This window comes from Heptranchias perlo, chromosome 35 (genome assembly GCF_035084215.1).
Source record: "Heptranchias perlo isolate sHepPer1 chromosome 35, sHepPer1.hap1, whole genome shotgun sequence".
Taxonomy (NCBI): domain Eukaryota; kingdom Metazoa; phylum Chordata; class Chondrichthyes; order Hexanchiformes; family Hexanchidae; genus Heptranchias; species Heptranchias perlo.
Genome location: NC_090359.1, coordinates 16543720 through 16569248, shown reverse-complemented (window position 1 = coordinate 16569248; position 25529 = coordinate 16543720). Strand labels below are relative to the sequence as shown.

At 45.0% G+C, this 25529-nt stretch overlaps 3 protein-coding genes and 1 long non-coding RNA gene across 5 annotated transcripts in view; all 4 read right to left on the bottom strand.

Annotated features, from left to right (window-relative positions):
• The window catches only part of LOC137302372 (uncharacterized), a 126961-nt gene that overhangs the window by 24978 nt on the left and 76454 nt on the right, over positions 1 to 25529 (bottom strand). Inside the window, exon 1 of one of the 2 annotated variants that reach the window (XR_010958447.1) lies at positions 1166 to 2062. The exons of the other annotated variant lie outside the window; for it this stretch is intronic. This is a non-coding gene — a long non-coding RNA (uncharacterized lncRNA). Of the gene's footprint in view, positions 1 to 1165; positions 2063 to 25529 lie in introns of those variants that run through there. 2 annotated transcript variants of the gene reach the window in all.
• Positions 5452 to 6704, bottom strand: LOC137301967 (zona pellucida sperm-binding protein 3-like). The gene is made up of 7 exons (XM_067971684.1): positions 6589 to 6704; positions 6398 to 6501; positions 6129 to 6306; positions 5917 to 6043; positions 5756 to 5835; positions 5552 to 5673; positions 5452 to 5462 (listed from the first exon to the last, which is right to left on the bottom strand). Exons 1-7 carry the CDS (start codon positions 6702 to 6704, stop codon positions 5452 to 5454), a joined length of 738 nt encoding a protein of 245 aa, XP_067827785.1.
• Positions 12668 to 15361, bottom strand: LOC137302140 (ferritin heavy chain B-like). Its single transcript, XM_067971811.1, has 4 exons — positions 15284 to 15361; positions 13875 to 14021; positions 13337 to 13462; positions 12668 to 12983 (listed from the first exon to the last, which is right to left on the bottom strand). Exons 1-4 carry the CDS (start codon positions 15317 to 15319, stop codon positions 12828 to 12830), a joined length of 465 nt encoding a protein of 154 aa, XP_067827912.1. The 5' UTR covers positions 15320 to 15361; the 3' UTR covers positions 12668 to 12827.
• LOC137302139 (ferritin heavy chain A-like) lies at positions 18087 to 21371 on the bottom strand. Its single transcript, XM_067971810.1, has 4 exons — positions 21180 to 21371; positions 19546 to 19692; positions 18808 to 18933; positions 18087 to 18377 (listed from the first exon to the last, which is right to left on the bottom strand). Exons 1-4 carry the CDS (start codon positions 21333 to 21335, stop codon positions 18225 to 18227), a joined length of 582 nt encoding a protein of 193 aa, XP_067827911.1. The 5' UTR covers positions 21336 to 21371; the 3' UTR covers positions 18087 to 18224.

Sequence of the window (25529 nt, the reverse complement as noted above, 5' to 3'; positions counted from 1 at the left end):
TGGACTTGGGAATAGGAATTTCAAATTCGAAATTTGCGGGCAACACCAAATTGAGGGATATAGTTAATACTGAAGAGGACTGCAACAAAATGCAGGAAGTCATTAATAAACTTGCAGAATGGGCGTGTAATTGGCAAATGAATTTCAATATAGATAAGTGTGAGGTGGTAGAAATTTAGTAGGAAGAATAAGGAGGCCACATACTTCCTGGATAATAAGAGTCCAAATGGGGTAGAGGAGCAAAGTGGGGTCTAGGGGTACAGATATACAAATCATTAGATGTAGTGACTCAGGTTCATAAGGCCACGAAAAAGCAAAGAAAGCACTGCGATTCATTTCCAGAGGAATAGAATTGAAAAGCAGGGATGTTATATTAAACTTGTATAGAACCTTGGTTAGACCACACTGAGCACAGTGCACAGTTCTGGTCTCCATGTTACAAACAGGATGTGGAGCCACTGGAGAAGGTGCAAAAAAGATTGACAAGGATGATGCCAGAACTGAGAGGTTATAACTATCAGGATAGACTGAACAGGCTGGGGCTCTTTTCTCTAGAAAAGAGAAGGCTGAGGGGTGACCTGATAGAGATCTTTAAAATTATGAAGGAGTTTGATAGGGTCGACATAGATGTGTTTCCACTTGTGGGGGAGACCAGAACTATGGGCCATGAATAGAAGATAGTCACTGATAAATCCAGTAAGGAATTCAGGAGGAACTTATTTACACAAGGAGTGGTTAGAATGTGGAACTTGCTAACACATGGAGTAGTTGAGGTGAATAGCATTGATGCCTTTAAGGGGAAGCTAGATAAGTACATGAGGGAGAAAGGAACAGAAGGATATACAGATAGGGATAGATGAAGAGAGGTGTGAGAGGGGCTCGTGTGGAGCATAAACACCAGCACAGACCAGTTGAGCCGAATGGCCTGTTTCTGTGCTGTAAATTCTATGTAATTCCAAATAGTCCATAAATACGGAGAATAAAAGTGGGCCCAGCACTGACCCCTGGGGTAACCACTTCCAACCCTTCTCCAATCTCAGCAACTCCCATTAACCCGGACCCTCTGTTTCCGGTCCCCAGACAACTTTCTCCCCGCACTGTTCCATTTCCTTTTAAATGGCCCACCTGAACAGACTGGGCATTACCCCGGGGATCCCCCAGTTACCTTCACACCGTTGCTCGCCATGTCCCTGATTTCACTTGACATCCTTCACAGTCTCATCGAATTGTCTTGGTGCCTCCCGGCCGTGTGAACATCCAAAGGGGTTTCCAGTCGGCCTCAAGTATTTTCCAGCAGATTGTTTCAAATCCGGTGCGGTTTTCCTCAAAACTCCTGGAAGTTCAGGCATGAATTCTCCTGTGGAAGAAAGTCACATCGTGTTAAGGGAAGGAAGAATTAACGATCCTTCTGAAGTACTCGGTGTCGGCCTTGGCTCATTTGCAGCACTCTCTCACCTCTAGAATCATAAAGGTTGCGGGTTAAAGCTCCCCTCCAGAGACCTGAGCACAAAATCTCGGCTCACACTCCAGTGCAGTACTGAGGGAGTGCTGCACTGTCGGAGGGGCCGTCTTTTGTACGAGCCGTTAAACCAGTCCGGCCCCTCAGGTGGATGTAAAAGATCCCACGACACTATTCGAAGAAGAGCAGGGGAGTTCTCCCCGGTGTCCTGGCCAATATTTAATCCTCCACCAACACCTATAAACAGATTATCTGGTCATTTATCACATTGCTGTTTGTGGGATCTTGCTCTGCACAAAATGGCTGCCCACATTACAACAGTGACCTCATTTCCAAAGCCCCCCATTGGCTGCGAGGCTTTGGGTCGTCCTGAGGATGTGACAGGCGCTGGAGAAATGCAAGTTCCCCCTCCCCGGGGCCGCCCTCCGCTCTAATCCCATTGCCCGTCTCTCGGTCCTGTCCCCGGGCTCGGGGACTCTCGGCCGGTCCAGGGCCCTTTAAGAGGGACGCGCCACACTGCGCATGTGCGCCGTTTATTTAAATCAAACCGCGCGATTCAAAGGAAAAGTGACGTCAGTTTCCGTCACAATAAAAACCGCTCGTTCTCAACCGAAAAAACGGAAAGTTTGTCTCGCGACACAACAGGAAGCGGCCGCTGATCCGGCGGGTGATGTGCGCATGTGCGAACATTCTCCCAGAGTGCAGCGCGGCCCGTCTCACAGATGGGGCCTTTTCTCCGCCGCTCTGCATTGTGGGAGATTCGGCCGCCATGACGGGCCCGGGTCACCGAGTTCATCCAATCACAGGTGAAGCTTCCCGGATTGGTGGAACCGACAGAGTGCAGGTGGTCTGTGGAGCGAGAGAATCTCTGAGAAGAGGGGCAGCCAATTGGGGAAATCACAGGAGGTGGTGACCGGTCATAAACCCAATCGGTGAATGACGGATTGAACCAAGGAAAGGAATGAAGAAACTCGACTGGGACCTGTGGGAACAGGCGGACTAATAAATTTAACCCGTGTCCAGTTCAGGTCACCACATTACAGGAAAGATGGGATTGCACCAGAGAGGGTCCAGAGGAGATTTACAAGGATGGTCCAGGACTGGAGAATTTTAGCTGTGAGGAAGGATTGGATCGGCTGGAGTTGTTTTCATTGGAACAGAGGAGGCTGAGGGGGGATTTAATTGAAGTGTATAAAATTATTGGGGGCCACACGGACTGCATCACTTCAAGAAGGCAGCTCACCACCACCTTCCCAAGGACAATTGGAGATGGGCAATAAATTCTGCCATTGCCAGCGACACCCACATCCCATGAACAAATAAAAAAAGGATATTACGGTCCTATTTCCCTCAGCAGAGAGGCCAATAACCAGGGGGCATATATTTCAAGTAATTGGTAGAAGGATTGGAGGGGATCTCTGGATAATTTTTTTCACCCAGAGGGTGGTGTGGGTATGGACCTTACTGGCTGAAAGGGTGGTAGAGGCAGAAACACAATTCGCTTTTTAAAAAGTACTTCGATGTGCACTTGAAGTGCCGTCACCGACAAGGCTGCGGACCAAGACCAGGAGTGCGATCAGGCTGGATAGCTCTTTTTCAGCTGGCATAGACACAATGGGCCGAATAGCCTCCTTCTGTGCTGTAAATTTCTATGATTCTATAACTCCTAGTGTCAAATGTGACATGGCAAAAGATACTTGTTCATGATTCAAAAAAAATCTTTACAGAGAGGAAAGAAACAATGTAGAGCTCTGCCTGAAAGTGTTGTTCAGACCGACTCCATGAATTATTTTAAATGGGAGTGGTATAGGGACCTTGGAACAGAGGAACATTAAATTGGATGAGGGGAGAGGAAAGTCACCTGTTTCTGCACTGCAAGATCCTAAGCTTCATTGAGAATGAATTCTTGAAGCATTTCTACATGGTATTTTTTGCAACATTGTAAAAATATCCCAAAGTAGTTCTCCTGGTGACCTGGCCACTTTGTAAAGTCTCCCTGAAATGTTTACATGTAAATCAGACAACAGTCAGAAGAGGGTAGGATGGACCAACACTGCACTTGAATGTATTGTCATCTATTGGGTTTAAAGTTTCCGAACACTATTTATCAATAGTGTGAGGAAGCTCAGAGTGAAAGTGAGGAGGGGCCGTCTGACTGTAGTTTCCACTGGAAGAAAAATCACCTTCAGTATGTACAGTGAGCAGAAATGAATTGCTATTGTTAAAAGTTCCCACTAACTTATTGTTATTCTACTTTAACAGAACAAGCCTGGATCTCCTGCTATGTTTAAACACTAAACTTCAGTGATTATAGCTTAAGTAAAATATTACCATGATTTGATTTAAATGGAGGAGTGGTTTCCACCTGCCAAAGAATGTTGTCTGAAGCGAGGGTGTTTACTGCTAACAGCTCCCATCCTGTTTAATAGACCCCCTGAATGTCTGATTTACCAGAAAGAAAAACTCAGCTCAGTAAAGTTAAACATTCTCTTATTAATCTGAATATTTTATGAACAAATTTCAGTATTTCACAAGGCAAGGGTGTCCCAGACATGGATTGGACCCAATTCACTGTAAAGTTATGAAAACAGCCAGTTTCGCGACCAGGGGACATCACCTAAAAAATAGAATCAGGACTTTCAGGAGTGAAGTGAAGAGACACTTCGACACGTAAAGAGTGGGAGAAGTTAGGAACACTCTGCCACAAATGGCAGTTGATGCTCGCTCAATTGTTAAATCTATTATCTCAGCTTAAAATTTTGTTAAGCAAAAAAAGGTAAGGGATATGACTAAGGCAGGTATATGGAGTTATGTCACAGATCAACCATGATTTCATTGAATGGTGGACCAGGCTCGAGGGGCTAAGTGACCTGCTCCTGTTCCGATGACCACCCTTCAAATACAGTGAATGATAAACAATGTAATTTGAAAATAGGACGAACTACTTACAAGACAATCTTGAGGGCCTGTCATGAGGGGAAGCTGAGGATAAAGAAACTTCAATCTGTGCTCACAAGATGACAGGTGAAATTCAAATCCAACAGAGTTAAATCACAACCGCTGGGCTCCCCGTCCCTCACACTCTCACTGTGCCTGGACCCAATGGGCACAACATTGCCCCCTGTGTACATTAACCATGACACTGAACATTTGAAATCTACCTGGAGCCACACCCCCACTAAACAAGAATCTTTACACCAGAGGCAGAGATCTTCAATCTTGGAGGAGAGTTCCAAGTCCACCAACTTTCAATACTATTGGTGTTTGGACAATGAGCTCCAAAAGGGAAAGTTTAACTGGAGTTTGGAGCCCGTGTGGGATTCGAGTGATCAATGGCCACGGGACACCAAGGGAATGATTGGGCCGTCAACCAGCCGGCACCAGTACCCCAGGCCAGTCCCACTGTCCCTTCAGAGTTCATTGACCTGCACAATGAGGGCCTGGCAAGCCTACACCCATTGCTGCAGCCATCCCTGGACAGGGCCTGGAAACACTATTACCAACCATTCTGCAACTACTTACATGGACCCATTAAAACCCATTTCACTAACAGGAGGAACTGTGGAGGAGTGCGGAGTGTTACTAACAGAATTGAGCACTTGTTGCATGCTGATTGGAGCCAGATAATGAAAAATGAGCAACCAGCCATTAGAAGATACAAGTAGTCACTGCTTTATTGGTCATTTGATAACTAGTTGAACTGGGTTTGCTTGTGTTTCCTGCACAGGAACAAGGCGATCAAAGAAGCAGAGATCAGAGAGACAGCGGTCACAGTCAGGGCCAGGATCAGGACCACCTCAGACTCCACACCTAAAAAGCAACAAGAAACCAATGGTTAGTGAAGGAAATACTGAGGAGAAAATGGAAACTAGCAGTCAACCAACTCACCACCCGGAGACATCTCCTGCATCCTTTGCTCAACCTCATTAAGGGACTCAGTTGCCAGCTCGGTCACATCAAGATCCAGAATGACCAGGGGTCCAAGTGAGGCTTCACCCTCCCACTTCAATTCAGCATCACTCTCTGCAATATCAAACATTCCAGTTAGAGAGGGTAAAGGGTGACCTTCAACATAGAGGATCAATGTCCTACCAGGTCCAGATGCAAGATTCCTCCTTCCTCTGGAATCAGGTCGGAATTCCCTCGTGGCACTACAGCTGCCCAGATGACAACAGGCACACACATCATTGGTCGATTCTTCTAATGGGGTCCAGCTAAACCAGAGAATCAGTTTATCAACCAGGTTGTCCATCATCCTTTAATACAACACATCCCTGAGTGAGAGAGGGAACTTACATATTCTGGAAAGTACAAGCTTTGTTCATGGAATCTCTCCGATCCACTGCAGCAACTTTCAGGTGACAGGTGATGAAAATCTGAGGGACACATTCAATACAAGTTGTTATTTAGTGACCTCCTCCCAACATGGGGAACCCCAATGTTTGGCTTCCTCTTACCAAGGAACGGTCATCTCCAAAGAAGCGGAACGCATCCAGGTCAAACTGGAGTTTGTCCAGCTCACGTTCACCTCTTGGCAACACAAAGGTTGAAAAGGAGTCCTCAGCTTTGCTGTCCAGGAGGCAACTGAAGAAAGATTTAAAAAGGGACAAAGTGAATTAAGTGAACCGATTGAGACAGAACCAGCTGGAGAAAGCAGAGAGCTCCTTACCCATGGTAGTCAATGATGTTGTATCTTGGGGTGGAATCCTTGTCTGGGCTCAATGTAGCTGCACAGCTGTCAATGTAGAGCTTCAAGGGCATGTGGTTGGTCATTGAAACAGAGGCCTCAATGTGAATGAGGTCACCCAGGTAGTAGACAGTCGAGGTGCGCTCTGTAAGCCAGTCATCTGAAGTACAAGAGGACAAGGGTTGGAGACAGTGGGTGTAACTCCCAGTGGGAGAAGACAGAAAAGCACTCCCCATCCACCCATCACATACCGTCCATAAGACGCAGTGAGAATGACAGAAGCCCTTCTCCAGACTTGGTCGAGCTGAATGGGATCCAGGTGGGCTTGATCGGGTCACTGCTCACATTGCCCTTCCTGGAAGGACAGGAGTGTAATTTCAGGACAACTTCAGAGAACTGCACCTGCTGTAGACCTTATTTGCCACAGAGTAAAGATTCTTACCGAAAATAGTGGCACTCAATGGGAATGATTGCTCCATTGGTTCTCACAATGACAGATCCACGAGCATTTGGGGTGTGGTTCAGGTGGGTGGTGTAGACCAGGAAATCTCCAGCCATCTGAAAGACATCAGGTTAAGGAATGAAGAGCTGGTCTCATTGGACAAAAGCTATTTCTGGTCATTTTCCTGCCCTGTTAAGCAGCAGTTTGAGGGGTTTCAGTTGTTCCTCAATGACACATGATTGAAGTAGCTCCACCATTGGTGGAAGTTGCCTGGAGCAGCCTCTGTTACTCTGCTCAGTCCACCTTCTGTTACAGGGGACTTCAGGCCTGCAGTCAGAAACCCTGAAATGATTGGCACTGCCAGATTTGATGAGCATTCTTTCCCATATAGATTAGAGCTTTCACCTTAAGGGGCTCAAGTTACCCCTGATATGGCGCACAAAACACAACATCACTTTTAAATCTCATCTGTGTCCGTGGAATCAATGGTATTGGCAGGTGTAACAACCAAAAGTGGAGTTCCCCTTTAATACACTGTATCCCAATTATTGTTCCACTTGTTTCATCTTTCAAGGGAAGTCTCAACAGGAACTTCCACACTGAACATTCATTGACCACAAGTTGAGGCAACAGGCCTGAATATCCACAGGAAGGCACGGAAAAGATAAATCAATTGAGGCACAAAAGAACAGAGTGGTTTGGAGAAATGCAGGTGAAGGTTCAAGGTCAATAGAATTGAATCTCAGAGTTAGAGAGCAGCAATGACCCATTTAAGAAAGATGCAGTCCCTCAGTGACAAGTTGAAGTTCTTTTTAAATATAAAGCGAAGATTGACATGTCAACATAAAGAAGTAGTTTCACACAGGGTGATACTTCACAGTGGGCAAGAATTTATACACAGATTTCATTCAGGGATCTCCTCAGTGGCTGGAGTTTCACCCGATGTTAATGAGTTCAGAGTGGGCAGTAATCTACACAGTGAAATTGGAGCAAGAGTTGAGGAATCACATTACCTGCAATCTGCTACCACATTCATGGAGCCCATAGTCAAAGAGGTCAGTGTGGTTCTGAGAGTAGATCCCAGTTGGCCGACAACCTGCTGTCCCCAGGGTCAGGTCAGCAGCTTTAATCAGGTGCCTGGTTCTAAATAAATCCATGTCTACCCTCACCAGCAGGTTCTGCTCTCCACACTGCACCATCACAGTCTGCAGTGGAGACAGACTTCTCCCCTCAGACACACTGAAATGGGAACCAAAGGGAGGGACAGGGGGAGGGACTCTCTGGGGCACAGGGGTGGGTTTTACTCTTCTCCATGGAAATCTCTGGCCTCGAAACTGTTGCCAAATATCAGAGCAACAAACCACTCCAACTAACACCAGCACCGGGAACAAACCTCTCACTACAAAATCCCCCATGATACCAAACAACTCAACTATCACTTTACCCATCAACCAGCACCCTTTTTTTTCTTTTTTTTTGTGTTTTTTAGGCCCCCCTTTTATAAGAAGGGGGGGGTGTGGGGTGTGCTTAAGTACTAAAAACCAAATAAAACGAAACCAGGCATCAAATTAAAATTTTATTTTCCTCGTCCAGGATGCACTCCAGCCCCTGCGGTGCCCACCGGTCGTGGAAAGCCTCAAGCGTACCGGCAGACACCGCGTGCTCCATCTCCAGGGCCACCCGGGCGCGGAGCATCCCGCGAAAGAGAGGCAGACAGTCCGAGCGCCCGCCCCCACGGACCGCGAGCATCCTGGACCTGTGGATATCCAGGATGCACTCCAGTTTCGTCTAGTTTTCTGGTGGGTCAGTGGCGGGTGGACTCCCTGCCGGAGGAGCTCAGGCCTTTCGCCTGGAGTACCACGCACCTCCGGTACCTGGGAGTCTACCTCGGCCCTGCCGAGGAAGCCTGGCCGGCGAACTGGGAAGAGCTGGAGGTCAAAGTCGCCGCTCGCCTGGCGCGCTGGACAGGACTGCTCCGAGTGTTATCCTACAGGGGTCGAGTGCTGGTCATAAACCAGCTGGTGGCCGCCATGTTGTGGTACCGGTTGGTCACTTTGACCCCACCCCCCGAGTTTGTCGCCAAGATTCAGAGGAAGTTCGTCGACTTCTTCTGGGCCAAAGGGATACACTGGGTCGCTGCCGCGGTCCTGAGTCTCCCGCTTAGGGAGGGCGGTCAGGGGCTGGTGTGCGTCCGCACCCAGGTGGCAACTTTCCGCCTTCGGACGCTGCGGCGATACCTGTACGTTGAGCGTCCTCTTAGATGGCGTGCGCTGGCGACGTATTTTTTCCGCCAGGTGCACGGCCTGAACTACGACACGCAGCTCCTGTTCGTCTCGCTGGTGGGCGGCCGCACGTCTTTGCGGGAGCTGCCTGTCTTTTACCAGGATCTGCTCAGGGTCTGGAACATGGTCGCCTCCGGTCGGAGCTCTCGCCCGTCAGGGGTAGCGGCCGTCCTGCAGGAGCCGCTGCTCGGGAATCCGTACCTCCGCGATATCGGCTTCGGCCACTCGCGGCTGTCGGTGCGGAGGGCCGTGGCCGGTCGGGTGACCAGAGTCAGGGACGTCCTGGATGGCGGTGGGTCGGGTTGGTTGGAGCCGTGGGCGCTCGCCGCACGGATGTCCTCGTGGCGTGCCGGGGACGCGGCCATCGCCATCCAGGCGTTGAAATCGGCGCTCGGCCCTGACTCCACTCGGGATGTGGACGCGGCTCAGGCGTGCGGAGCCATCCCGTCCGACCTGACCCCCGTTCGGACGGAGTTCCTCCTCGGCGCCAAACCCTGGAACCTCCCTCGGGGGGCCGCGCCTCACAACTTGAGCCGTCTCTCGGAAATTCCCTCCGTGCCGTTTCTCACCGCGCGGAGGGATTTCCTGTACGGGCTGCTCCTGCACACCATCCACTTCCTCGCCCTCGTCTCTCGGCCGGACACGCCCTGGCGTGCCATCCTGCCGTCCGGCGGAGATGGGGGTCCCCAGTGGGGGGCTCTCTACTCAGGGATCCTCCCGTGTTCCATCGGGGATCTGGGGTGGAGAGTGTTGCACGGAGCAGTCGCGTGCAACCGGCGGTTACGCCATTTCACGGACACCCAGGCCGCTTGTGATTTCTGCGGCCTGGAGGAGTCCGTGTTCCATCTGTACACTGGGTGTGCGAGACTGCAGCCCCTGTTTGATTATTTGGAGTGGCTGCTCCTCAAGTTCTGGCTGCATTTCAGTCCCACGCTTCTGATCTTTGGCCGCCCGGTGAGGAGGGGGGCGGGCAGGTCGGTGGACGTCCTCGTGGGCCTGCTCCTGGGCCTGTCCAAGGTGGCCATCCTCAGGTCCAGGATGATCGTGGTCCGTGGGGGCGGTCGCTCGGCCTGTCTGCCTCTCTTCCGCGGAATGCTCCGCGCCCGGGTGGCCCTGGAGATGGAGCACGCGGTGTCTGCCGGTACACTCGAGGCTTTCCGCGGCCGGTGGGCACCGCAGGGGCTGGAGTGCATCCTGGACGAGGAGAATAAAATTTTAATTTGAACACTTGGTTTTGGTTTGTTTGGTTTTAGTATTTAAGCACACCCCACACCCCCCCTTCTTATAAAAGGGGGGCCTAACAAAATAAAAAAAAATAAAAAAGGAAGAAAAAAATCTGAAAGTGAAAAACAAAAGAAAAAAAAAATCAGAAAGTTTCTCTTTGTTTCAATCTCTTGGAATCATAACTTTGAATTATTTGATAATAATTTGATATTTTCACTGAAGTGGCTTTTCATAATCTGGTCAAGTTTATTACTTATTAGTGATTGTGATGTTGAGACAATATTCAAAGCAATCAAGTTGTCTTGAGTGAATTTGCAAACCATCCATTGGTCAGAGAAATGGAAATTCCATCCCATTGGATGGTGTGAATCGTCCCCAGTTCTAATATAGAGAATGGGTGTGTCTGAGGATTGGCAGCATGGGGGCATCAACTGGGCAAAGCATTGTTGGATGCATCATTTTTAGTTTTGATTCTCATGAAATGTTGTTTGGTAAAATTCAGGATATTCAGCGAGAATGAGAGGCAGTGAAGATTACTGAATGCAATGTCACCCACACAAACATCTCCATTTGTGTCAGCTGTGGCTCAGTGGCAGCACTCTCACCTCAGAGTCAGAAGATTGTGGGTTCAAGTCATCATCTGGAGACTTGAGCACATAATCTCGGCTGACTAAGGGAGTGCTGTACTGTCGGAGGTGCCGTCTTTTGGATGTGATATTAAATCGAGGCCTCATCTGCTCTCTCAGGTGGACGTAAAATATCCCACAGCACTATTTCGAGGAAGAGCAGCGGAGTTCTCCCCAATATCTGGACCAATATTTATCCCTCAACTAACATCACTAAAACAGATTATCAGGTCAATATTTCATTGCTGTTTTTGGGTCCTTGCTGGAGGCAAATTGACTGCCGCATTTCTTACCTTACAACAGTGACTACACCTCAAAGGTGCGAACTATGCAGCAGTCAAAGCTACCAGATAATCCACACTGACTCGTAAAATTATGGCTCAACAACGTATGAAATGTGGTGACATTGATATCCCAAAAGTGCCTTTAGAGATCATAATATCCAACTATTACAGCACAGAAAGAAGCCATTCAGCCCATTGTGCCTATGCTGCCTCTTTGAAAGAGCTATCCAATTAGTCCCACTCCCCTGCTCTTTCCCCCTTCAAGTATTTATCCAATTTCCTTTTGAAAGTTATTAAATCTGCTTCCACCACCCGATGAGGCAATGCATTCCAGATCAGAACACTGAAAAAAGTTTCGTGTCACTTCTGGTTCTTTTACCAATCACCTTAAATCTGTGTTTGCTGGTTACTAACCGGTCTGCTACTGGAATCAGTTTCCCCTTATTTACTCCATCAATATAAAGATAGTAACATGACTGACTGAAGACGGCAATTCTATCACACCCAGTGCAAGTCACAAGTTCCTAAACTTCACTTGGAAACACTGGATAATTACAGCGACAGCATCAACATTTGAATCCATTCATAGGGGTGAAGGAGATGAATGGAGAACCCATAGGATTTGGAAAGGTTGATTACAATTTGGTATGGAACGCACAATAGGACTATAGGCAAATCGACACATTTATGGAGGAGCTGATTGTATTGTGTTTATGAATTGATGGCATTGGGATGTGGAGTTTCAGGCAAAATATCGATTTAACTTGGTTTAAATGAAATGGTGATCCAGTAGAATTTAGAATTGTAATCTAGTATTAACTGCACAATGGGATAAATACAAATTGATAGATTTATGGATGAGCTGCTTATATTGGGTTTATGAATTGATGGAACAGTAGTGGTATGGAAGAGTTTAGGAGCCTTATCTATTCAACTTAATGGTTCAAGTTAGTTGTTTAGTGCATTTACTACGTCTCCCAGAAGGAAGATTTTGTTTGCTGGAGTTTAGTTCGAGGTATTTTTTCTGTACCATACCCAATTTATTATTCATGGGGGAGATTAACAGGGGGTTGGGGGGGCAGAAGATGAAAATGAAGGGAAATAGACAAACAGGGAACCTGCACTCCCCCATATGAGACCTATTTGACTCCAAACAAACAGTTTATTAGGAGTAATAGTGAGTGATTTCATAAGCTACCCCAACTACCTACTGAGGTGTGTAGCATCTTTGAAAACAAAGCATCTGGATTGTTCTTCCCCAGGCAGATACTATTCTTTAAAAAATTGCCTATTGGACTGAAATTACTAGTTCACTTTCCTTGTGTTTTATTGGAACAAAATGTTACAGCAGCTGATTTTGCATCATTAATGAGTTAAACAGTTGATAATATGCAGTACTAATAGGAACAGTAACTCATTACTGTATTGTTCTTTGCATTGAAATCAGCAGTAATCATTTTACTGCATAAATACAATTTACACTCAAGGCAGACACATTGGCCCTCAACACCCAAGTCACTACATTGATATGACCCCAGAAGAAAAAATGTCATGGGCAGAATCTCACCCGAAAGCCAATACATAGCCCAATGTAATTTGTTACAACAGCTGAATTATGTTAATCTGAAAAATAAGCAATCACTCAATTTACAAGGAGCCAAAACCCAGTCTTCTGTAACAGTTTATTTCCAGTTACTATTACATTTCACATCAAGAGCCCAGGTCTCACAGCTCTTAGTACAAAGTCACCATTGCTACAGGATAGGGGTTCTTCAGACTATAAACAGGAGTACTGAACAATAAGCTTTATCCCTGCAGTCAGTTCAATCACTCTCCCCCAGGGTGAGCTTGTCAAACAGGTACACTCCCATGCCATTCTCAGGGGCTCCCAGTCTCTTCAGGTTGGTGATGTGATCTCCAAGCTTCTTGATCATCTTCACTTGTTCATCCAAGTAGTGTGTCTCCAGGAAGTCACACAACTGGAAGAAAAGATGGGAAATAGTTATGTCCAGCAAGAGATGGAGGAAGATCTGAGCTTCTCCAAGGGTTTGGATTTTAATCTTCTTGGTCTGGAGGATAGTCAAGTGGTGCACTTTAGATTGATGCATTTTATACAGTAACTTTGCTCTATTAAGTGCTTAGATCCTGGGATCAGATACATTTACTTCTAATGCAGACAGTAGGGCAATCTCCCTTTCCTGTCTCCCCTCCCCAATAAAATTTGAGCATGACACCAACAAAGCTATTGGGTATGAAGATCTTTTGAATCGGCTCAAGGACAGTAAATTTCCACCACCTCGAACTTACCCAAAGGCCCACATTTAAAACTTACATGAGGGTCTGTCCTCTCAGTGGAGAGTTTGTGCAGATCCAGCAGACTCTGGTTTACATTCTTCTCCATCTGCAGAGCTCTCTGCATCACCTCCAGACCATTGCTCCACTCATCCTGCTCTGGCTTCTGAAAAGGGAATCAGGTCTCAGCCAGTTCACTTAATGGATTAAACAAAATACACAAGAAAGTACTGAAGGAAAATAGGGGTGAAAAGCAATCAGATGTCCATGTTGCCATGAACCAATTGTCCCAAGAATATAGAATTACACCACCACAACCACGAGTCAAATAGTATAAATGTCTTTAAGGAGAAGTACTGAGGGAGACAGTAATAGATGGATGTGATGATAGGGCAAGATGAAGGTGGGAGGCAGCTCATGTGGAGCATAAACACCAGCATAGACCAGTTGGGCTAAATGTCCTGTTTCTGTGCTGGACATTCTATGTAATTATGTGCATGAGAACAAATTGCTTTAGAAATATTTAAAATTGTCCATTTAAGGGGAGCCATTCAGAAGGCCACTCCATTAAATCTAACCTTGATATCCTCCAAGATGACTCGGCCCCCACGCTGATTCTGGAATTTCAGCAGTTTCTCAGCGTGCTCCCATTCCTCATGCGACTGCTCCTTGAAGAACTCAGCAAAGTGAAGCAGGGCAACATCATCCCGGTCAAAGTAATAGGACTGGTGAGATCAAAAGTAGTTGGGTATCAGAATTATCATCATGGGTATTGTACATAAAGCCAACCTCAATATTTTGCTTTCTGTCAAGGGTTCAAGTCTCACTGAGCTTGTAGGCAGATGGTTCTGAAAACTAGCACAGGCTGACTTGCTTCACTAACCTGGTAGTGAGATAATCTCACTCCTAGCAATAGGGAAGCTGGCCAATGGAAAATTACCAATTCAGCTTTGAACATGCTCAACACAATATTTCACTTTAATCTTCACACCCAAGACTGAATTATATGTCTAGAAATTAGTGAAGGAACATAAAAGCTTACATCCTTTTCATGACTGAAATTTGAAACAAACCCCTTTCTACAACTACCACAAACAGCATTAACTTAGCACCTTCAACACTAAACATCAAGGCATTTCAGAGGAGAAACAGATACCAAGCAGTAAGAGTTGCATGACTAGAAACTGTTAGCATTTGAATGCTTTGAGAGACAGACAGAGGTAGGAAGGCAAAGGGATTAACAGTTACACTGAGGAGGACCAAAATGGCTGAAGGCCCTACCACCAATAGAGCAAAGGCAGAGAGAGAAGACAGACAGGGACAAGCTGGTACTTAAAAAGTGAAGGTTCAGAGCATGGAAACAGAAGTGGGACATACAGCCATTTGAGCCAACTCAATGATTTAATTAGAACATGGATCTGTACATCAACTCATCCTTCAATACCCTGACCCAACAAAAGATTTCAGTCTTGAAAGCACCAATTAATCCCCAACATCCACAGACTTTCAAGGGAGAGAGTTCTAGATTTCCAGTACCTTTGAGGGGAAAAGTGCTTCCTCACTTACCTCCTAAATGGACTAGCTCTAATTTAAGATTATGACCCCCCCCCCCCCATTGCAAGGAGAATGTGGGGAAAGACTGTGGAGAGATGTAGAATAGAGGGTAAGAAATATGAATCCCAGGCATTGAATGCAGAGTGTACTGCAAAACACAACTTCAATAGAAAGCTCAGACACCAGGAAAGTGAACAATTGAGATTTAAGATATAGAATGTGGTGCAACTACTGCAAGGAAGAGGGAGACATTTTGATAATGACTGTACAATAAATCACATTATATTACAGCTTTAAAAAGACACTCACCATCCATCAATTGGGGGGAGGGGTGCAGATTAGAGAAAAGGCAATAGATGAGTTGGAGAAAACAGAATTTTGTAATGTCACATTAGAATCTCCAATGTGAAGGGGTCAAAGAAACAAAACTCACCATAGAAAGATAAACATAGGAGGAATAGAGCTCCATATTGATCTGCTTGTTGACACCATCCTCACACTCCTTGTGATAGTTCTGACACACTTGGGAAGCCATCTTTAAATTAACTTTAACAAAACTAAACAACTCTATTGAAGCAAGAAACTGAAAAACAGCCACTCAAAGCTCCATATTTATACTGCTGGTTAATCCTGGGCGTGGCAGCCTAGATGATGAGTGACAGTTGGCAATACCCAATCAGAAATTACATCCTCTCTCAGAACACCAATCAAGAAAAGGGAGGAGGGGAGATGACACCCAGAGCCAGTCAGAACTTTGAAGGAGGAGCATCATTGGCTGACAATTCAATAAAGATCCAATTGCTTTGACTTTCCTCAAACTGTAAAATCTGTTTCCGTGACCGGTGGGCACCGCAGGGACTGGAGTGCATCCTGGATCGATGTAATAAAATTATAATTTGACACTTATTTTGGGTTTATTGATTTACTGCACATAAACACAACCAAACCCCCCCTCCCCTTCTTATAAAAGGGGGGCCTAAAACACAAAAAAAGGAAAAGCAAAAAAACCTTGGCTGCTCTTCCATCCCACACTCCAAAGAAAAAAAAATCTGATAGTGACCATATTCTTGACCATAATCGACCTTTCTTTGATGGACCAATAAGGGAGACTCTGGGTTGCCCCAGGGTCACCAAACATAAACCATCACAAGTGGCCCTCTCAGGGCACCACTAATATTGGATGGTCCAATCAAACTGAAAAGATACCAAAATAAGCATCAAGTGCCACCAAAAACAACAGGATACTTTCCCAATTAAATCAGGATTCTATTATTGATGTCTGAAAGACAGTCTATACCCTGCGGTGCCCAGCGGTCGCGGAAGGCATCAAGCGTAACGGTGGACACCACATGCTCCCTCTCCGGGGCCACCCGGGCACTTGACCATAATGGACCAAATTGTCAATTGGTGGATCGGCCCCCATCCCATCGGTTATGGTCACTGATCGTGACGGTTCAAAGATCCAGAACCACAGGTTTAATTGTTGTTTGCGGGTCAGTGTCTTTGAATAATTCTGGATGGATCCGTGAGTTGGTTATTTGGCAAGTAGCTGCGGGTTTGAGGCAACATCCAAACAGATCAGAGCCTGTGAACAACAACCAACAGCGAGTCAGGCGAATGGAAAGTGGGTGTGATGAACGTGTTAAACACAAGTCCTTCAATACTCCATCAATTCTAGGGTCAGTGAGCATCTGTACACACATCGGCTGGAAAGTGAAGGGGGCCACGGCATGTTGAGTTCTTTTTTGGTCATCATGACATTTTACAAACAATAAAATGCAGAGCACTCCACGGGGAAGAGACTGTGGACCATTGACTGAAGGGATTTGGGGGGGGGTGCGGTTTGGTGTTGGGAGGGATTGCGGTGAGAGGCAAACACTGTGTGTAGTGTTGGTTGTATATACAGTGAGCGACAGTGGTGAACAGACTATCTGGTATTTCCTGGGTTTGGTAATCCCTTGTTTCAATGATTAATCTCTTGTACTTTTTGGACAGTCAAACACCAAGTGGAAAGAGTCGAGTGGTGAATTTTCTCATTAGAAAGGGGAGTTACTGATATTTCCCTAAATCCGGTCAGGGAAGGATGGGGCCCCGTGGATATTTTGTGTTCCAGAGCACATCAGAATACTGTCGGATCAACAACAAACAGCAGGCTAAAAAAAAAATCAAAGGTGGAACCTAGTGAAGGAAAGATGAAGCAACGAAAAGTGGGGTCGATGGACTGATCTGATCATATGATCCCTGTGTGAGAATAACCTGAACATCACTGGTGCAAACTCAGTTAAAGCTTTAAACAGACCAAGTAGTTGGTGGTTGAGCCTTTAATTAGATGGCTCTATTCTCCAACTCTTCAGTAGACTTGTAAGTGGCAGTTTTGGCAATTGGGATCTAGTGTTATTTGGTTCCAGGCCAAATAAGATTACACAAAGATTGTATTCGCAAGGAGAGGGGAATGGGGCAAGAACTGTTTAATGAAACAGAATCCAGCAAGGGAAACTTAGAGGGGCTCTTAGATTTGCAACAGCAAATGGAAGTATTTTAGAGGCTATGGGGTCCAGGATATAAAAGGTGCATGAGGTGAACAGAGACTGGAAAATAAAAATTGAGATTGAAACAAATAGCAGGAGCTGGACCAAAGTTCTGCACAGGAAGAAAAAGATGGGCTGAAGAGAAGGAGGAAAGAGCCAGGTAACCCTAGCAGGAACAATTGGAGATTTGGTCTTACTTTGCTCCAGGATTTTTGTAACTACTTAAATTTGAATACCTGCTTCAGGGAACACTTCCCTCATGTCCTACAATGGACAAGTCAGCAGCAATGTGTGGGGTTGTTTATTCAGAAGGTTAACTACTGTAATCACCATTGATGCCCACATCCCATGAACGAATAGTAATAAAAAAATGCACACTCTCCAAAAGGGATTCAAGCCTATGTGGAGGAAGAGGTCTTACTGTAATCAGATTACACTTTAATCTCTACTACAGAACACCAAATATTGAAAGCTGTTAGGTACAAATCTAATTTTGGCCTGATGGCCATCCTAGGCTGCTACAAAACCAAATTAAGCCTTCTGGAGGGGAAGGGGTTAAAACATCCATGTGCCCAAACAAATCAGATTTTATCACGGTGACAACCTATTTCTTAGAATGTTTTTTTGTTTGACGCAAGGCCACGTGCATTGGTGTTAGAATGTGCTCAATTACTGAAGAAAAGGAACCAGTTCAACATCAAAATGTTTTATTTCAGCTGCAAGAACACTCAACTACAATGTTTGGAAGTTAATCTTAGACTTTGAATTCCATTCCCAGTTCAGAGAGATGGCAACATAAAACTTCAATACACAAGTTGAATATCTGCAACATGGACAACAGTCCAGTCACTCCTCCCCCACGGTGTGCTTGTCAAACAGGTACACTCCCATGCCATTCTCAGGGGCTCCCAGTCTCTTCAAGTTGGTGATGTGATCTCCAAGCTTCTTGATCATCTTCACTTGTTCATCCAAGTAGTGGGTCTCCAGGAAGTCACACAACTGGAAAGGGAAAAATAAAAATCAAGCTAGCTACTTGAATCATTAGGTTCCTTTAATCTCACTTCCCTACTGGGGAATACTCAAGGTCTCATTACAAAATATGGCCAAGAGACTACTAGATCTAACTCCTTGCCCTCCCAGCCACTGGTATTGAAAATAAATGCTGCCATGCCCCAGTCCCTCACCTAAAGTCAGTATCCATTTGAAGGTTCCCTTCAAGCCCAAGATATCTCAACCCTTGAAACAGATTGATTTCAAGGACAGATTTTAATGCTCACCTTCAGTAGATTTAAAAAATCTCAGATTTAGAAATGGAAAGTATTGAGCTGCATTCAGTCTGATGTGATTTTAAAGGACAGTGCTAAATTACACAATCCCAAATTAAAAATAAACCCAAAAGCTAAATGCCACTGATGCATTAAGGACTTACATGAGGGTCTGTCCTCTCAGTGGACAGTTTGTGCAGATCCAGCAGACTCTGGTTCACATCCTTCTCCATCTGCAGAGCTCTCTGCATCGCCTCCAGACCATTGCCCCACTCATCCTGCTCTGGCTTCTGAAAAGGGAAGTCTTTCAAGTCACAAAATGCTCAAGCTCCCATCTGCATCCCATGCAGTATTCATCTCAAACTAGCCTGAAACAAGAGGATGACTGGAGAGTGGAAGAAAATTGATTTTTGCCCTGATGTTAGCAACAAGTACTCTGTTCAGTTATAATGTAGAACATGTGGCTCATTAATGAGAAAACATCTTCTCTGCTGTGGAGAAATTTTCCACATTCTGAAAGCTGGATAGAGGCTGCACTGGGGACCAATCATTCAATATGAAAATAAGCCTCAATAAATTATATTTGGTCCAGTCATGAACTCAACAACTGGCAGGTGGGTCATTAACCAGAGGACACACATTGAAGATAATGGGCAAAAGAACCAGAGGGAAGATAGAGATTTCATATATAAACAGTGAATTGTTACAGTCTGGAATGAAATGCCTGAATGGGAAGCTGATTCAATAGCAACTGTCAGAACAGATTTTTATGTATAGAATCATGAAAAGGAATAATTTACAGCTCTATGGGGAAAGAGCAGGGCACGAGGGACTAATTGGATATTCTTTCAAAGAGCCAGCACAGACACTATGAGCCAAATGGCCTGATTCTATGAACAAACCTTGATGTCCTCCAAGATGATTCGGCCTCCACGCTGATTCTGGAATTTCAGCAGTTTCTCAGCGTGCTCCCGTTCCTCATGTGACTGCTCCTTGAAGAACTCAGCAAAGTGACGCAGGGCAACATCATCCCGGTCAAAGTAATAGGACTGTAGGCACAAGAGTCAATTAAACAATCATACCAAATTAAGATAGAGAACAAACATCAGTACAGTGATTTCACCATGGATCAGGGAACCAAGGAGTTTGATCATTTTTAAAGAGTACTCATATTTCCTAACTCAGTTCACCTGGTGAAAGTAGACAACAGGTGGCCAGTGGAGAATGGAATCACCTCAGTCTTTGACCACACTGAGCAACTCAACTTAAACCCAAGCTTGAGCTACTTGGCCATTCAGGTACCTCCTGCCCACATCTCAATTTATACAAAGCATTAACCAGGAAGTCATATGACAGGTCCTCCTTCAGTGTTGGATACTGTGACCAAGGTGCCAAAAGCTACCTGTTCCACCACAAGTGATTCAGAAAGACCAGGGTGCACAATTAGTCAATTAACTCATGCAATGAGTCTCCTCCTTTTAGAGGGTCTGTGTACTAGATCAGAACTTGTGACATTCCAAGAAAATAAGTTGTAACAGAGACAAACAATGAGAGAGGATAAAACTCAAATTAGTTCAGATCACTAAATTAGGGAAAATTTAGATGTACATTTGACATCTGAAAAACTTTTCCAAATAAATAATCTGAACTCACCACAAACCCCCACCCCCTATTCACATGTCAAGGATCAGCACAGCCCAAGGAGGGCTGACCTGCTTCGTTCATGGTCTTGCCCAGTCCCATGTGGTCCAGGAGAGGGAGCATGCAGTGTCCACCAGTACACTCATTTGAGGCCATGACCAGTAGGCACCAGTGAAGAGTGAGATATAAATTTCCTTTTGCTCAAATTAGGCTTTATGTTCATTGCTATGTAGCAATTGGGCACTTTCCTGATAACAACAGAGAGCAACCCAATGTCAGCCTTACTTGATTAAAAAAGGCACACATTTCTCCACTGTGTTCTATACATTCCATCAATTACAAGTTTCTTGCTATTGTACAGACAAGGGTTACACTCCATCCCAAACCTGAACAAAACTCCCTTCATTAAGCAAGAAACTCCACCCATTTTGAAAATTCCCAATTTGATTTTAGAAACTTTGAGAAGTTCAATTAAGCTTTTGGCTGGAAAAGACAGGTTACAAGATCAAGAGTATGTAGCTATGGCTAAGAATGCCCATGGATTTGTGTTTTGACTGAAGATTTCACCACAGGTGTTTCAAAGACCCCAACTATGGGCAAGTCACCTGTAACTCAAAAGACACTCACTGGCCAATGTACTGAATAGGATTTTTTTGGGGGGTGGGGAATGCATTTCACGGTCTCAATGTAAACTCCAACATGGAAACTATATAAAAAAGGACCCAGACAATCCATTTGAAAGGATAATGAAACATCACAACTATAAAGATACTTAAAAGAAATATTAGAACAGCAAATTCAATTATTTTACTGAATTTAAAAGGTTAATTCACTAGAATTCAGTAAGTCTACATTAGTTGATAAGACAAAATACCCAAAGAAACCCAAAGCTCACCATAGAAAGATAAACATAGGAGGAATAGAGCTCCATATTTATCTGCTTGTTGACACCATCCTCACACTCCTTGTGGTAATTCTGACACACTTGAGAAGCCATCCAAACTACTTTTTTTTTAATAGACCAGCAACTGACTATAAACAATATGAACATAAGGACCTCAAACCTAAGCTGCTATATTTATTCTTTCAGACCCAACCCATCTTTAACTACAGGATGTGACATCACTGATGATAAATGTTTGGCAGCCAATCAAATAGCTGCTTTCTCATCACACGAACGGAAAAAAACCCTCACCCCTCCCCCTGAAAAAAGTAGGGGGGGCCTAAGAACACCAAAAAAAAAGGAAAAACACACAAAAACCCAATATCTTCAGGATCCTCCTTTCATTCAATCACTTCTCTTGTTCTATTTCATAAGTTTCTTCACTTCATTTTAACCTGCTGTTTGTTTTTATTCTGTGACCTGTCTGTTTTTTAACCTCTCTTTCGAATGATTTCTCCCCCTGCTCCTCATTTGTTCTGTTCTTTTCTCCCCATCTCCCCCATTCCCCAGAATCCCACCCATTCCCATGTCCCCTTGTAACACTGTGCAGTCTGCAGCCTGTGTGTCCATGTCCCTGTGCTTCAGTCAGCCTGAGTCACTCTCTTCAATAAAAAATATTCCTTCCACTACGAGCATGCTATCCAGTCCCTCGGTGCCATTGTCTCAATGTTACTCTTTTAATTGAACAAGAAGGAGACACTGAGTTTCTCTTTTTTTCTAATGGGTCTTTGAGCCCCAGTGTCAGGAACCCCGAAAACCTATTCAAGTGCTGTAAGAATTTTTTCTTGTGGCACACCCAATCATAGCAATGAAACCGAATTAAACCAAAATGTCACTGTCGTAATCAACTATCCACTCCAGTCCCCGGTCTCAAACATAACGGCAGACACTCCGTGCTCCTTCTCCAGGGCCACCCGGGCACGGAGAATGCTGCGGAAGAGAGACAGACAGTCGGAGCGACCGCCCCCCCCCCCATAGGCCATGTCTAGCCTGGACCTGTAGATGGCCACCTTGGACAGGCCCAGGACCAGACCCACGAGGACTTCAGTCCCACGCTCCTGATCTTTGGCCACCCGTTGAGGGGAGTGGGGAGTTTGGGGGTGGGGGGCGCAGGCAAGTCGGAGGACATTCTCATGGGTCTGGCCCTAGGCCTGTCCAAAGTGGTCATCTACAGGTCCAGGCTCGACCCGGCCCATGGGGACGGTCGCTCCGACCGTCTGCCTCTCTTCCGCAGCATTCTTCGCACCGCGATGGCCCTGGAGAGGGAGCACGCGGTGTCTGCCGGTACATTTGAGGCTTTCCGCGACGGATGGGCACCGCAGGGATTGGAGTGCATCCTGGACCGAGATAATAAAATTCTAATTTGACACTTTTTTTTTTTGGATTTACTGCACATGAACACACCCTAACCCCCCCTTCTTATAAAAGGGGGGCCTAAAACACACAAAAAAAGCTGACTGCCCATAAAAAAAATTAAAATTATTATTTGACTCTGTTATCATTTAGTTTTTGGATTTTTAAAAAAAAAATAAAGTTACATCCTGAACCTCCCTCCCTCAATCTCATAAAAGGGGATCGAAACATACAAAAAAAGTCAACCTGATTCAAAACAAATCTACTTAATTGAAAAAAAAATGTTCTGATTGGCCTTAAATACAATCTCGACTACGCCTCTTTCTTGATTGGTGTCCTCAGTGGGCGTAGAGCTCTGAATGGCTAGTGTGAGTTTTTACTCATCATCGGGAATGCCACGCCTTGTATTACAGGCAGGCTGTCCCCAGACATATAAATAGAAGAGTTTGGGAATGCTCCGCGCCCGGGTGGCCCTGGAGATGGAGCACGCGGTGTCTGCCGGTACGCTCGAGGCTTTCCGCGACCGGGGGGCACCGCAGGGGCTGGAGTGCATCCTGGACGAGGAGAATAAAATTTTAATTTGAACACTTGGTTTTGGTTTGTTTGGTTTTAGTATTTAAGCACACCCCACACCCCCCCTTCTTATAAAAGGGGGGCCTAATACACAAAAAAAAAGCTTTGCAAAAAAAGAAAAAAAAAGAACAGAGTTGATCAGGAAAATTAAAATTCTTATTTGACTCTGGTTATTGATTTGTATTACAAATAAAGTTGTCATCCTAAACCGACCCCCAGCCAAAGGGGCTTAAATAAAATCAAAAGCAAAAAAAAAAGAAAAAAAAAGAGATGGAGCACGCGGTGTCTGCCGGTACGCTCGAGGCTTTCCGCGACCGGGGGGCACTGCAGGGGCTGGAGTGCATCCTGGACGAGGATAATAAAGTTTTAATTTGAACACTTGGTTTTGGTTTGTTTGGGTTTTTAGTATTTAAGCACACCCCACACCCCCCCTTCTTATAAAAGGGCGGCCAAATAGGAAAAAGAAAAATAAGAAAAAAAAAGAGTTTGGGAAGACGTTAGCCTGGTTCAGCTAGTTAAAATACATTCTTAGACAGTTAGAATGGATTCCCAGGTGTGTTAGAACTATCACAAGGAGTGAGGATGGTGTCAACAAGCAGATCAATATGGAGCTCTATTCCTCCTATGTTTATCTCTCCATAGTGAGTCTTTTTTTTGGACCCTATTCAATCCCTCAATCTATGTACAGTGGGTGTATTTTTGAAACCTGTAATTGTGCAAGTTAAATTGAATTGTTATAAACAAACTGTCTCCCTGTTCCTTACAGTAATTGTACTCTAGGCTGAGTTTCTTCAATCTCTGACTCACGTTCCTGGGCTCTGAGCTTCTTCCAATTTACTTTTGGAATACACTGCATTCAATGGGGGCATGATCCTGGTGAAAGGAATGTTATTATTGGTCCTTCACTAATTTCCAGATATACTATTGAGTGTCATAATTTCAAGTTAAGCAAGTATTGATTTGTGAGCATATTCAAGTAAAATTTGAATTAAAGCTGAATTGGTGATTATTTTCCATTGGCTAGCTTCCCAATTGCTGGGAATGAAATTATCCACCATCTTTACCAGATTAGTGAAGCAAGTTGGCCTGTGCTAGTTTTCATAACAATCTGCAGACCAGTTGAGTGAGCCAGAAAGCAAAATATTGAAGTTGGCTTCATGTACAATACCCATGATTGGTCTTTGAGATATCCAACTACTTTTGATCTCTCCACAGTCCTATTACTTTGACCGGGATGATGTTGCCCTGCATCACTTTGTCAAGTTCTTCAAGGAGCAGTCACAGGAGAAACATGAGGATGCTGAGAAATTGCTGAAATTCCAGAATCATCTTGGAGGATATCCAGGTTGGGTTCAGCAAACAAGTGGTCTTTTACATGGCACCACTTTGCTTGTTCCAATTTATATGGAATTTGCTTCACAGAAACAGGTCATTTGGTCCAACTGGTCTATGTTTATGTCCATGCTCCAGAAAAGCCTCCTCCCACTTTACTTGATCGAATGTGATCAGCATATCTTTCTATTTCTTTTGCACTCATGTACATGTCGAGCTCCCCTTTAAATGCATCGATACTAATTGTCATTAATTTGACTCTTGTGGTTGTGATGGCTTAATTCAGTAATTCTATATTCTTAACACAATTGGTTCATGGTAACATGGACTTTTACTTTTTCCACCCTATTTTCCTTCAATGCTTTCTGGTGTATTGTTCGTTTGTTTAATCCATTAAGTGAACTGGCTGAGACTTCCTTTTCAGAAGCCAGAGCAGGATGAGTGGAGCAATGGTCTGGAGGCGATGCAGAGAGCTCTGCAGATGGAGAAGGATGTGAACCAGAGTCTGCTGGATCTGCACAAACTGTCCACTGAGGACAGACCCTCATGTAAGTTCCTAATGCTGTTAATGTGGGCTTTTGGGTAAGTTAGAGATGGAGGAACCTTGCTGTCCTTGAGCCTATTCAAAAGATCTTCATTCCTAATCGGTTTGTTTGTTTGTGTCTTTCTTGGAATTTTTTGGGGAGGGGGGAGACAGGCAAGTTGGCCTATTGTGTACATTAGCAGTAAGTGTGTCCCAGTGACCCCAGGATCTAAGCACTTACTGTACAGTAAGTTTGCTCCAATGATGCAAAAAATGCATCAATCTGAAGTGCAACACTTGCCAATCCTCCAGACCAAGAGGATTAAAATCCAAACGCTCGAGGGGAAACTTAGATGTTCCACGATATCTCCTGCTGGACATAACTATTCTCCATCTTTTCTTCCAGTTGTGAGACTTCCTGGAGACCCACTACTTGGATCAACAAGTGAAGATGATCAAGAAGCTTGGAGATCACATCACCAACCTGAAGAGACTGGGAGCCCCTGAGAATGGCATGGGAG